General features: G+C 40.7%; 1 protein-coding gene across 1 annotated transcript in view; it reads right to left on the bottom strand.

Annotated features, from left to right (window-relative positions):
- Positions 1-5,644, bottom strand: part of SSR1 (signal sequence receptor subunit 1) — a 28,696-nt gene extending 23,052 nt beyond the window's left edge. The window contains exon 1 of the mRNA XM_081324034.1: positions 5,422-5,644. Coding sequence (XP_081180160.1) covers positions 5,422-5,509 — 88 coding nt within the window. The 5' untranslated portion in view covers positions 5,510-5,644. The remainder of the gene's footprint in view (positions 1-5,421) is intronic.
- Positions 5,645-12,632: the final 6,988 nt, after the last annotated feature.

Genomic DNA, 12,632 nt, shown 5'->3' on the forward strand with positions numbered 1-12,632 from the left:
CTGAATTACCGGTAAATTACTTTACCTGAATCTTCTTCTAGTTTGGGAGAATTGTTTCATAACCTGTGGCATTAACATTAATTTTAATAATACTTATACTTTTACTTGGAAGCACTGTTATGATTCAGCAAACAACCTAATGTGGGTTGATGTCATTGGTTACCCAATCACAACACACTGCAAAGCCTGGTGGTATAAAGTGTTCTCTAAAATGTTCTTTGGTGTTCTCTGTTATTATTTTTACTACTATTAATGGAAAACTTATATGGGCTACCCATTTTACATACACAAAATTACCCCATAAAAACCTCCAGCAACAAACAAAAAGAATACAGTAATGATACAGTAACTGAGGTACCATATCCAAACGGTATCCATAACACAACCAAACCTATATAGGCCTTCTCTGATATCCAAGCTCAATACTTGGAGGAACAGCCAGGTGTTCAAAGCCTTCTGGAAGGTCTGGATCACAAGAAGGTGGCTTTTCCAGAGAGCAGGCATGTCTCCCAGGTCCCGCCGGATGACATTGTTTAATAGAAGGGAGCTAGAGTATACCTAGCCTGTCAGATCTGGTGAAACAGACTGAAATCACAGAAATAGGCAGTCCCACAAGTCATCTAGTCCTTTGTCAGCTAGGGCTTTAAATGTGACAATCAGGATCTTGAACTCCACCTAGACACATACTGGGATTCAATGCGGTTTGTGCAATAGCCATGCAGCATGGATTAACACTGCCCAGAATGGCTGCATTCTGGACAATTGAAACTTCAGAGTGTTTTTCAAGGTAAGTTCTATGTATTCTCACTGTAATAATCCAATCCAGAAGTGACTAAAGCATGAGGGATAGCAAACAGAGTCTTCTGGCCCAAGAATGGACACAACAAAGCTGATTTGTGCTAAAGCTTCGCCTCCACCAAGACTGCCAGGTGCCCTTTGAGCAGGAGCCATGAATTCAAGAGGACCTAAGTCAGTGATGGCAAACCTTTTACAGACCGAGCCCCCAAGCTGCAGCCCAAAACCCACTTATGTATCGTCGGCTGCTGGGAGCATGGCCCATTGGGTGGGTGTGGCCAATTGGGTGGGCGTGGCTGCGGTGGTAACGGCAGACTGGGTGGGACTAAAAAGTTCAAATAATCAATTCCAATTCTTCCCCCCCCCAAGAAGTTGAAAGTGATTGATTGATTGAACCTTTTTTTTTCTCCACACGGCGGCAGAGGCCTAAAGTGAAGAAGCTTTATAAAACCCAGCTGAAGGCCTAGGCAAAGGCGCCCGTGCCCACAGAGAGGGCTCTGCGTGCCAGCTGTGGCACACATGCCGTAGGTTTGCCACCAGGGACCTAAGTTGTAATTCTAACCAACTATTCAGGGAGGGTGCTATCCATTGAGAGCTAAAGCTGAACAAACCCCAACCAAATCCAGGGGCTGACCTTGCCCAGAAGTTTCATTAAGTATTAAACAGGAGTGGGGAGAAAACAAAGCCTGAGGCACTCATGTAAGAAATCTCTGATTTCAACTCTCTCCAACACTGACTGGAACTGGCCCTGAAGGACACTCACAGCAACACACTATTCTGCATCCCTCTACTCCTAACCTTCTAAGCCAGTCCAGAAGAACATACTAAATGATGGTAATAAAAGCTGCTGAAAGATCCAGGAGAACAAAGATGACTACATCATCAAAGCTCATCCACAAGTGCAACCTAAGCTACCTTGGCATCATAGTCCACTGTGAATCCTGACTAAAAAGGCTCCAAATAATCTCCTTCTCCCTTAAATTGTGCACCTAATACCTTCCCAACAACTTTCCCTAAAAAGGGAAGACTGGAGAAAAAAGTGGTACAGTACTGTACTATTAGATCCAAGGATAATTTTTTTTAGGGGATGGACCATCATCTTGTCGTATCAGCCTCAAGCACAGCTCAAATGACCAATAGTTACTCTAAGCGCCATATAATCCGGAGGTTTTCTTAGAAAATAAAAATTATTTAACATAAAAATTGTAGCTCAATGGTTTTTAAAACTTTCTATTATATACATATTTTGTAATTAGATATTAGCTACCAATGATAACTATCTTATGAGGGTACCCTTTTCATGATCTCAAAATGTATAGAAAAATATGGTTCCTACAAACTTGTTCCTACAAACTAGCATTAAATAAAAAAAATGCAATAAAGGATTTCAGGACATCTTCAAATAAGAGGGGCCAAAGCAAACTTTCTATAGGGAGAAGAAACAATCAAATTTCCCTTAATATTATGACATTAATTAGAAAAAAAAATCTAGTCCAAGCAAGCACTGCTGAAAAATTTTAGTACGTTTCAATTTGACCAATGAAATCTGAAGATCGATAATTTGATTTTCAATGTATTGAGCAGATTTATTTATTTAAATATATATTTGCTGCCCATCTCATTTCAAAGGTACTATGGGTGGCTTACAGCACATAACATATATGAGCAGTAGCTTCAAAATGCTGAAGTTACATAAAACCCACAATAAAGAATTAGTATATCAAAATATGTAAAGTATTTTATTTCCCAGATTAAACTATTTCATTTATTTATTTCTAGCTATTGTTTGAACCAAATATTCTTTAATGTTTTCTCTAAAAAGAAGCACAACAGGCATCTAAAACTTCAGCTCATTTCAGGGGTTTTTTAAAAGCCTCTAGTATGTATTTTAGAAAGAATGATGATGTGGCATCACAGTGGAGGATACTGAACATCTATTAAGGCAGCCAGACAAATTTTAAAAAAATTAGGGTTCTGGTAACTTCCACTCTTCTGGTATAAATATAGTAGTAACTGTCAAGGGGAAAATAGCTTGAATAATGTTTGATAGCTAAAAGAAAATGAAATCCTCTAGCATTCATTTGTGTAATTAAGTTAATTCTCAGTCAGATCTTGCTTGGGGAAATAACTAAAAGACATATAATACAGGCATTCTACTATAACTACAGTCATTCACACATAATTATTAAAAATGAAATTATTGTATACAACCGTTCCAATGAATAATGCATATTCAATAGAATTTACATCATCATTTGATCAGAAGTATTGACTTTATTCTCTCTCAGGTTGTTCAGGTAACTAAAATATTATGGCATGCATAACATGGTGCCAGCATGCTCAGCAACACATAGTAACTTACACTGCAGCCATATGCAAAAAGGGCTTAACTCTCACAACAGGCCAGAAACACATGTTTTTGTCCTCCAACCTTGTTTTCCTTCAGATGTATTATCCTATGGATTCACAGCCATGCTAGCCCAGTACAATGAAAATACAGTCCAAGAGATCTGGAGAACGACTACGTTGCCAAAGAGTGAATATGAGCTAGTACTAGTACCAATTCACATAATTTCAGCAACTTTTTCTGAATTTTTAAACCTTTGTCTAAGATACACCAGAGCATGCCTAGGACATTAGCTACAAACAAGTGCAGCCATACTGATTTTCAGGTGACAGTGAATAGAAATTTTAAGATTTCCATTATTTTGTAATATAGTAATTGGTGCCAGTTATTAAAATTATTTCAATAAAACTTGATTTAATGGGGCAAATGCCACAAAAAGCACAAGTTAACATAAACCTTTTAATTCCATTAAGATTGAAAATAACTTAACTGCAATTACGCTCACCCTAACCCAGGGGTCTTCAAACTTGGCCCTTTTATGAGTTGTGGACTTCAACTCTCAGAATTCCTCAGTCAGCCTGCCTGGCTGAGGAATTCTGGGAGTTGAAGTCCACAAGTCATAAAAGGGCCAAGTTTGAAGACCCCTACCCTAACCTATCCAACGAGAATTGTCAGCTGAGGTCCCGACAACTGGAAGCACATTGCATTACTTCTATTCGCTGTTAGCATTTCAACAACTCTCACAATCTCTACCTTTTCCTCGTCTTTCTAAAATAAAAAGCGACAAGAAAGAAACGATTGGATCGTTGCTCAATGGCTAGAAGGAGTACCTTACTTGTATTACTTAAAAGGTTTTCTGCTGCGGTCCTTAAAGGCCAAAGATGAGCACAATGACTGAAGAGAAAACTGTATGTGGTTTCAGAGAGGGAAGGAAAAAGCAATCACAGCAACATCGGGGCCTTAAGCAACACACTACGCCTGTCAACATTTAAAGCAGTGTGTGAGACTGAGTGTGAGTGTAAGAGTCTGTGTGTGTGAGTGTGTGAGAGAGAGACAGACAGACAGAGACTTCGGTTTTAGCACGTGTCACTTTTGTCAGAAGCTGCACCAGACGTTAAACCAGGGGTAGGCAACCTGGAGGTAGTGACAGATTTTATTTTCCTGGGCTCCAAGATCACTGCAGATGGGGACTGTAGCCAAGAAATTAAAAGACGCTTGCTCCTGGGGAGGAAAGCCATGGCAAATCTAGACAGCACACTAAAAAGCAGAGACATCACCCTGTCAACAAAAGTGCGTATAGTCAAGGCTATGGTTTTCCCAGTTGCAATGTATGGCAGTGAAAGCTGGACCATAAGAAAGGCTGAGCGCCAAAGAATTGAGGCCTTTGAACTATGGTGCTGGAGAAGACTCCTGCGAGTCCCTTGGACTGCAAGGCGATCAAACCGGTCAGTCCTCGAGGAGATCAACCCTGACTGCTCTTTAGAAGGCCAGACCCTGAAGCTGAAACTCAAAATACTTTGGCCACCTAATGAGAAGGAAGGACTCACTGGAGAAGAGCCTAATGCTGGGAAAGATTGAGGGCAAGAGAAGAAGGGGACGACAGAGAATGAGGTGGATGGATGGAGTCACTGAAGCAGTAGGCGTGAGCTTAAATAGACTCCAGAAGATGGTAGAGGACAGGAAGGCCTGGAGGAACATTGTCCATAGGGTCGCGATGGGTCGGACACGACTTCGCAACTAAAAACAACAAGGCAACCTTGGCTCTTTCATGACTCGTGGACTTCAACTCCCAGAATTCCTGAGCCAGCACAGCTGGCTCAGGAATTCTGGGACTTGAAGTCCCCGAGTCATAAAAGAGCCAAGGTTGCCTACTCCTGCGTTAAACTGAGCACCAAGTCATTCATGAAAATCAGGGGTGTCGGCGGAGGGATCTGACACGTCAGCCCCGAGCGGGGTTTGTGTGTGTGTGTGTGTGTGTGTGTGTGTGTGTGTGTGTGTGTGTGTGTGTGTGTGCAATGCAGACCACCACAGCAGTCCCCGGACAGAGAGGTACGCTTTCCGACGACCCACCGACTACTCCAAAGAATCTCCTCACGCGCTGTTCCTATTCCAATACTAACGACCTCCCTCTCCTCTCCTCCCTACCTCCCCCCCCCCCGCGCATCGCCTCGCCTGCCCTCCGGCCCGCGCGTCACGGCAGCCTGCAACGGTCGCCCTCCGACCGACCGTCGTCTTGGTTTTCAGCCCTCGTTCTCTCCCTCTCTCTCTCTCTCTCCTACCTGGGCCAGATCGGGCGCCGCCGAGGAGGAGGACGGCGGGGAAGGCCAGCAGCACGAGCACCAGCAGTTGGGGCAGGGACCGCCTCATGGTCGCGAACCGACTAGCGCCTTCGGTGGCAGCTTCTACTTTTTTTTATTTTTTTTTCCTCCCCTGCCACTAAGCAATGGCGCTAAGCTTCCATCCGGCCGACGCCCCGCCTTCCTGACTCCGCGACGCCCTGACGTCACCCGAGCAGGCACGCAAACCCCGCCTTCTTCTTCCAATGGAACGGTACAGCAGACGTGTCTTCCCCTGGAAGGAGGAGGCAGAGGCACGTCACTCCTCTGTTGGGAGGGCTTGCCTCAAGAACGCGTGGCTGTCCGCAGGCACTCATGCGCAGTGGGGCTCTCGCAAGCTTTCTCCTGAAACACCGCGTTTCACGACCTCCGGGGTGGGGTGGGGGGGGAGGGAAAATCTTGGCACGGCGCAGGCGCGTTACCTTCGCCACGTGCTGTACCGTAAAGGTCGGGGTTGCGTTTAAACTTTTCAGGGCTTTGAAGAAGATGGAGAAAAGGGGGAAAAAAACACCTCGCTGGCCGATTTGTTCCGCGAAAAATATATTTCCGCAAAAATATATATATATTTATTTTTGTATGCGCGTATGGTATTTAAGCTTTTTCTTCCTTTCAACGGCGGCTTAGATGAAATTCAGTGGTATCTGAATTTCAGATACTCAATAGAGCGAATTTGATTGAAACATCGAGCTTCCAACCGCAACCAGTTGGCCTTGGGGGCAGAACAGCCTTTCTGAATACAGGCTACAGTTGTAGGTTTGGGTTTTTTTTTCCCTTAAATCCTATTTTTAATTTTATTTTTAATTTGGTTTATTATGAATCCCTGTGAAGTCTTAACATTTCCATTCCTAACCGTTATTTATCTGAAAATTTAATAATGGTGTGTGTACTTTTTAACTATGCTCTGCGTTGCCCTGGGGCAGGGGTAGGCAACCTTGGCTCTTTTATGACTCGTGGACTTCAACTCCCAGAATTCCTGAGCCAGCATGGCTGCCTCAGGAATTCTGGGAGTTGAAGTCCACGAGTCATAAAAGAGCCAAGGTTGCCTAGCCCTGCCCTGGGGCATGGATATGAAAATACCCCAAGAGTTTACTGAAATTGTTACCCCACGGACACTCTTCCACAGCCTGGTCATTCCCCAGATCCCCCATTGGGCTTATTTTCATTAAACCTCAGTGGCATGGCTGTGAAACTTGATAGACTGATTATGTGCCATCAAGTCATTTTTGAATGCTAGCAACCACATAGATGTTCTTCATGACAATCTATCCCAATCATCAACCATTGCTTCTCTTTGTCTTCTTAAAGGAGAAAGAGTGTCTTCTCTTCTACACTTCTGCATTTCCTGTCCTAACTTTCAATCCATAGTGTTTATTCTATTACAGCAGACATGTCAAACACAAGGCCCGGGGGCCGTATCCGGCCCGCGAAGTGGTTTCATGTGGCCCGCGAAGCTATCCTTGAAACAGTGAGGGAACGGCCCCCGCTGCCTTGGCCCTGGCCCAGAGACCCTCCTTCTGCTAGAGATCCTCAGATCTGTCCCACTTCTGCCCAGGCCCCCATAGGCACCCTTGATGCGAACGATGTAGAGCTGGCCACGCCCACCCAGTAGGCCATACACGCTCTAGCCACGCCCACCCAGTAGGCCACGCCCACCCAGTAGGCCACGCCCACCCGGCCCCCTGAGGGCAACCGCAATGCTGATGCAGCCCTCAATGAAATTGAGTTTGACACCCCTGTATTACAGAAAGCTGACACCTCTTCTAACTTCCAGTGGTACATAATATATTATTTGTGACCAACTCCTGTTTATTACTGTCAATCAACTACACTTTTTTACCTTTGTCAACTTTCCTTTTGGAGACTTGAAAACTATTCTAGTGCTTCATTTCTTTGATGGAAATCTTTGTATTTTTGAAGTGTGAAGACAATTGCTTCAGCCTGGTGTCTTTTTTTAAAAAAAAAAGTGTCAGCAGCCACAAATATATGCCAGGGTGGTTTCAGGGAGAAAAAAAAAACATGCCACAAGCATTGCTGGTCAATAGCTATAGCTCTATTGATTCATCTTTAATACATCTTCTTGGATCATCACTAGTATAAAATCTTATCTTTCCTCATGTTTACTTTTCAATCTCTTCAGTTACCCAAGTATAAGCAATTAGTTTAGAACATTTTATCAGGACTGCCAGTTTTTTACCAAGCTCTAGAAGTAGACACCAGGTAAATTTCCATATTTGCTTGTTTTGTTAAGGTTCTTTTTTCTGTTGATACCAATCTATCTTGTATTCCTCTTACCATCTTTTTTATTCAACAGGAAGCAATCATTGAGTCATTTACAATGAGCAATCCATAGTTCACAGGCAGTCAGAAGCGATTCTGATATGAAATTTTCATCATAATCGAACATCCAGTTCCTTAGGACACACTTTTAATATATCCACAGTGATATCTCAATATATTTTTTGGCACTGAAGATTTAAATATGGAAGGCTATTCTAGATATTCTTCAGAATATCAATAAATTTAAATCCATTCATTATGGCAAAATGAACCCAAACAAAGGGAAATAGCTAACAGAGAAAATTCCCAGTTACTATTGGAGAGATATATGTTCATTATTCTAAGCACAGCATGTTTTAAACTAACTTAATCCTTCAGAGAAACTACAAGCAAATATATGAATGGGATAAAAAGTATAAACAAATGAGTTGTGAGACAGGAGCTGTTAGATTCAAGAAAGGGTATTAGAATGTGATAAACCTCAAAATTTACATACTGGATTCATGTATTTAAAACAGAATGTTTCACACCCAGCTAGACTTTTACCTATAAACACTACACGTCATATTTGCATCACTCCTGGATTAGCTTTTTATCCATGTGAACCAATATTCTGTTCTTTGACAGCTGAGTTAATTCACTTTTGACCCAGTTGCAATGTAGAGAAATTACTCTTGAGCCAGTTTTCTCCTAGAAATGCTTGACTCTGAGGGATTTTATTTCTCCATTGAAGATAACTATTTCTTCCAGGCTTTTAAACCAAGCTACCTAGCAGGTTCTGTTAGAAAAGATGAATTTTCTTGGTGTTCTCCTGTGGTGACAAAAGTTCCTTATGATGTCACAAAGACGGCTTTTGAAAAGAATCAGTTAGTGACTTCTTCTGAAGAAAAGTACATACACACAGCTGAAGAGGAAGCAGAGCAATAGTTAGCAGATTCCTCTGAAAAGCCTGGGACAGTCTCAATGGATCCAGAAAACGGTCTACATTTTGATATTAGAAATAATGACAATAAAAAAGAAAGCTATGGAAGGGCATGAATCATTCCCTTCCCCGTTTATGTATTATCAACTATAATTGGAACTTGGAACATGTGAAGACAAAATTATTAGGAAAAAGTAAAGACTACATTTGAGCTTAGTGCTTTATGCGCTTAAGTGGCAGTAAATCACACTAAGCTCAATCAGTTAAGATCAGTTAAGTGATAGCTGCACTTAAAAGCACACTAGGTTGATGTAATTTTTTGGGGGGGGATTATGGTTTGACTTATTTCGTAGATCCAGAAAACCTGTTAATTCAATCATCAAGTTAAGCATGGAGGCAGCCTTACATAATTCTGACCACTCTCTTCAGAAATGCTTATGATGCCAAAGTAATTGGGTTAGTTAGGGTTAGAAAATTACCTACTGGTTGAACCCGACAGGACCCTAATTCCAAATCTCATCTGCATATCGTTCACAAATGTTTGAAAAGTAGAAATACAAATTTTAATCATTTTTAAACCTTCAACTATCATATGAAGACTGACACAACATCTTCCTCAGTTATTAATTGTTGCTTAGGGAGAAAAGACGGTGGTTGAACTTTCTTTTTGTCTGACTTACCCAACTCCTGAAATATTGAATAAATCTCATAGATATAACCACATTTAAAAAGCCCTTTGTGTAATTACTGTTTAAAAGATCAAAAACTGCTGTAAAGGATGTTGGGTTATGGTAACACTTGTAGACACCATCTTGGAAGTGGAATCTAGTGACCAGAGGGTATATTGCTATATTTTGTCCACACAGAAAATATATGTGTATTGTAGTTCTGTTTTTCACATACTGTTGTTCCGACTCTGAAGCATGCATTCCTGTGATGTTGTGTGGGTTTTAATCTTTTTGAAATATCATACTTGTAAGTAATTTGGGAATAAATCTCAAATTTGATCCCTCAAGATCTTAAGCATAAGCAAATAGCAACATAAGATGATATCCATGTTGTATAAGAAAGAATTTGAATATTTTGCCCTTCCCTGAGCTCTTGACCTGTATACTAGCAACTTGCAACATCCTCTCACAGTAAAGCATTTAGAGATTTTTGTCTACTTTAAATTGCAGGCGTGGAGGCAACTCTTGTCCTCTTGGAAAGTCTTGATTTGGATCCAGTCTTTAGTCCCTGGACTTTAATGCCTTGTATGCTGGGTGGGCAAAAAGAAAAGCTACTCCTTCATCACTTGAAAATCATGACATAAATAATTAGTACATTAATACTGTGAATATACTACACTAGCTGAGCCATAGCTGGAGGTTCCCTAATGCTGAGGAAATGAATGTTAGCTCTTTTCAACTCAACATGGCAGTTAATGTAGTGCTATACTAATTTCTGATTTCTTTATTCATGGATAAGTTTCTTAGTATTCCTTTTGGCCAGGGTTCTTCAAACTTGGCCCTTTTATGACTTGTGGACTTCAATTCCCAGAATTCCTCAGCCAGCGTGCCTGGCTGAGGAATTCTGGGAGTTGAAGTCCACAAGTCATAAAAGGGCCAAGTTTGAAGACCCCTGCTTTTGACAATGCTCCACTACAATGGTGAAATGTACCTTAAAGAGGACGTAAAAGGTTTTGATTAAAGTGCATTTTTTTGGGGGGGGGGAAATCTCTATCTAAAAAGATAAAGCCAATAATGTACTACAATATTTTGTTTGTATGGTAAATGATGGATCAGGACAATTTTATTCTCACTAAGAGAGAAGTCAATAACATAATTAGAAGGAAATTTCTAATGAAAGAGATTGTGGCCTTGTGGCCCTGAAAGGACTTTAGAGACCAACATTATAGGCTGGGAGTATTGCAACTGCGCTATTCAAATGCCAGAGTAAATAACTAAGGTTGAAGTAACCCTTGTATACTGGGGCTCAGTTTTTCCCCAAGAGAGCCCTGCCAGAATTTTGGAAGAACGAAACTATTGAAACTTTCTATAGATTGGGTAAAAATGCATTGATTATCAAAGATCTTATTTAACATTATTTCCGCTCGTGTGCAGAAATGCAAGATACACCTAACATTTTGAAGGAATCATTATTGGAGTCCATTGTAAAGGAGTCACCAATGATAGCAAGTTTTCTTACTACAGGATCTGGTGATGGTGAAAGCAATATGGTACGTTTTCCAGTCGCTGTCTGCTTAAAAATGAAAGTAATGAATAGCACTGTTAGAAATAGATGGATTACACAGATTACTTGATCCTCAGTTAACTGATTCTTCCAGATGAGTATAGATATAGTAAGGGACTAAGATGACTCCCTTACTGACAGGATAACCCTATGACCAGGCACTTATTATTCCAATATTTTATAGCATGTATAGCATCTATATTGGTTGAAATTTATTTAAGGATATCCTGTTTCCTCCAGTGAATGTTGAAGTATCAAAAACCTTGAATTACTGCTTTGGTTTCCAATGCAGATCCATGCTGGAAGAAATACTATATTCTGTCTCCCAATATCCAGTTCCTAATATCTGGCTATATCTATGCATTGAATAGGATAAGAAACTTCTAAGACAGTGGATACACTAGCAGGTCATTTTTTTATTCCTATAAACATTTTCAATACTGTAATGAGAAAGACAAACTGACAAGAGGTAGGACAAAGTCAGCAAGTAAAGTTGGTGGCCTTTTCCAGAGCAGCATACATAAAAATAATGCATTTCTAGAATCCTGAAACGCACCTATCATCAATACCCTTTTTTCCCCCTGGAGTATTAGGACTTCTCATTGGTCCACAGGCATTCTTAGGAAATTAAATTTCTGAATGACTACATAGCCCAATACTTTAAACAAAAAGTATCCAGAAAAGAAGTCAGAGGTAAACTGAAGACCATGGTAAGAAATATCCTAACTAGTTTATATTCCACAAATGAACTTTCTGACAGCTAATTTGTGAATAGGCAAAGGCAGCTCAGCTTGGGAATGCCTATCAGACACCAAACATACAGCAATAGATTTCCTAGCAACTCCATTTCTGAATGTTTAAATTAATTATCTGCTCTCAGAACTGATACCTTCTTGTGTTTCAACATGAGTTATTGATTGTTTTTCACAGGAAAGATGCCAGGGGAGAACTATACCTTGTGTAGAGAAGATGATGACTATCTCTCTGGAAACTGAATTAAAAGAAAAAATGAAGAGACTGATATTTAAAAAAAAAAAATTGGCAAAAGAGGTAGGGTTAGTTGTTACTTATGAGGGTAAGTGGTCTAGGTCCATACAGGTAGTCCTTGGCTTAGTGACTGTTTGAAGTTACAATATCACTGAAAAAAGTAACTCATGAGCATTTTTCACACTTACAACCTTTGCAGCATCCTCATGGTTATATGACCAAAATTCAGATGACGGTTGCTGTGTCCCCGGGGTCATGTGATCCCCTTTTGCGACCTTCTGACAAGCAAAGTCAGTGGGGAAGCCAGATTTCCTTAACAATTGGAGTATCAACCTAACAAGTGCAATGATTCACTTAACAACTGTGGCAAGAAAAGTCATGAAATGAGGCAAAACTCACTTAACTGTCTCACTTAACAACATAAATTGTTGCCTCAGTTATGATCGTTGAGGACTACTTGTAACTGATGCCTTACGAACACAGGTGTCTTCTAACACTTTGGTTGTAGCCTCGATAACCCTTCCCGAACTCAATACCAAATTCTAATTTGCAATGTAACTAAAGTCAAAAATGTATTTAATACATGACAGTTAATATTGTTTGTAATTAGATTAATTTATATCATAATTCAGATTAAATCAACGTTTGGTGGCCTGAGACCATTTCTGTGCTCTGGCTTTGCCTGTTTATTAGAAAGTACCGCAGCATGCCCCTTCTGTCTTTCCAAGCATTATAT

The sequence above is a fragment of the Vipera berus genome (assembly GCF_964194415.1).
Source record: "Vipera berus genome assembly, chromosome: 3".
Classification (NCBI taxonomy): domain Eukaryota; kingdom Metazoa; phylum Chordata; class Lepidosauria; order Squamata; family Viperidae; genus Vipera; species Vipera berus.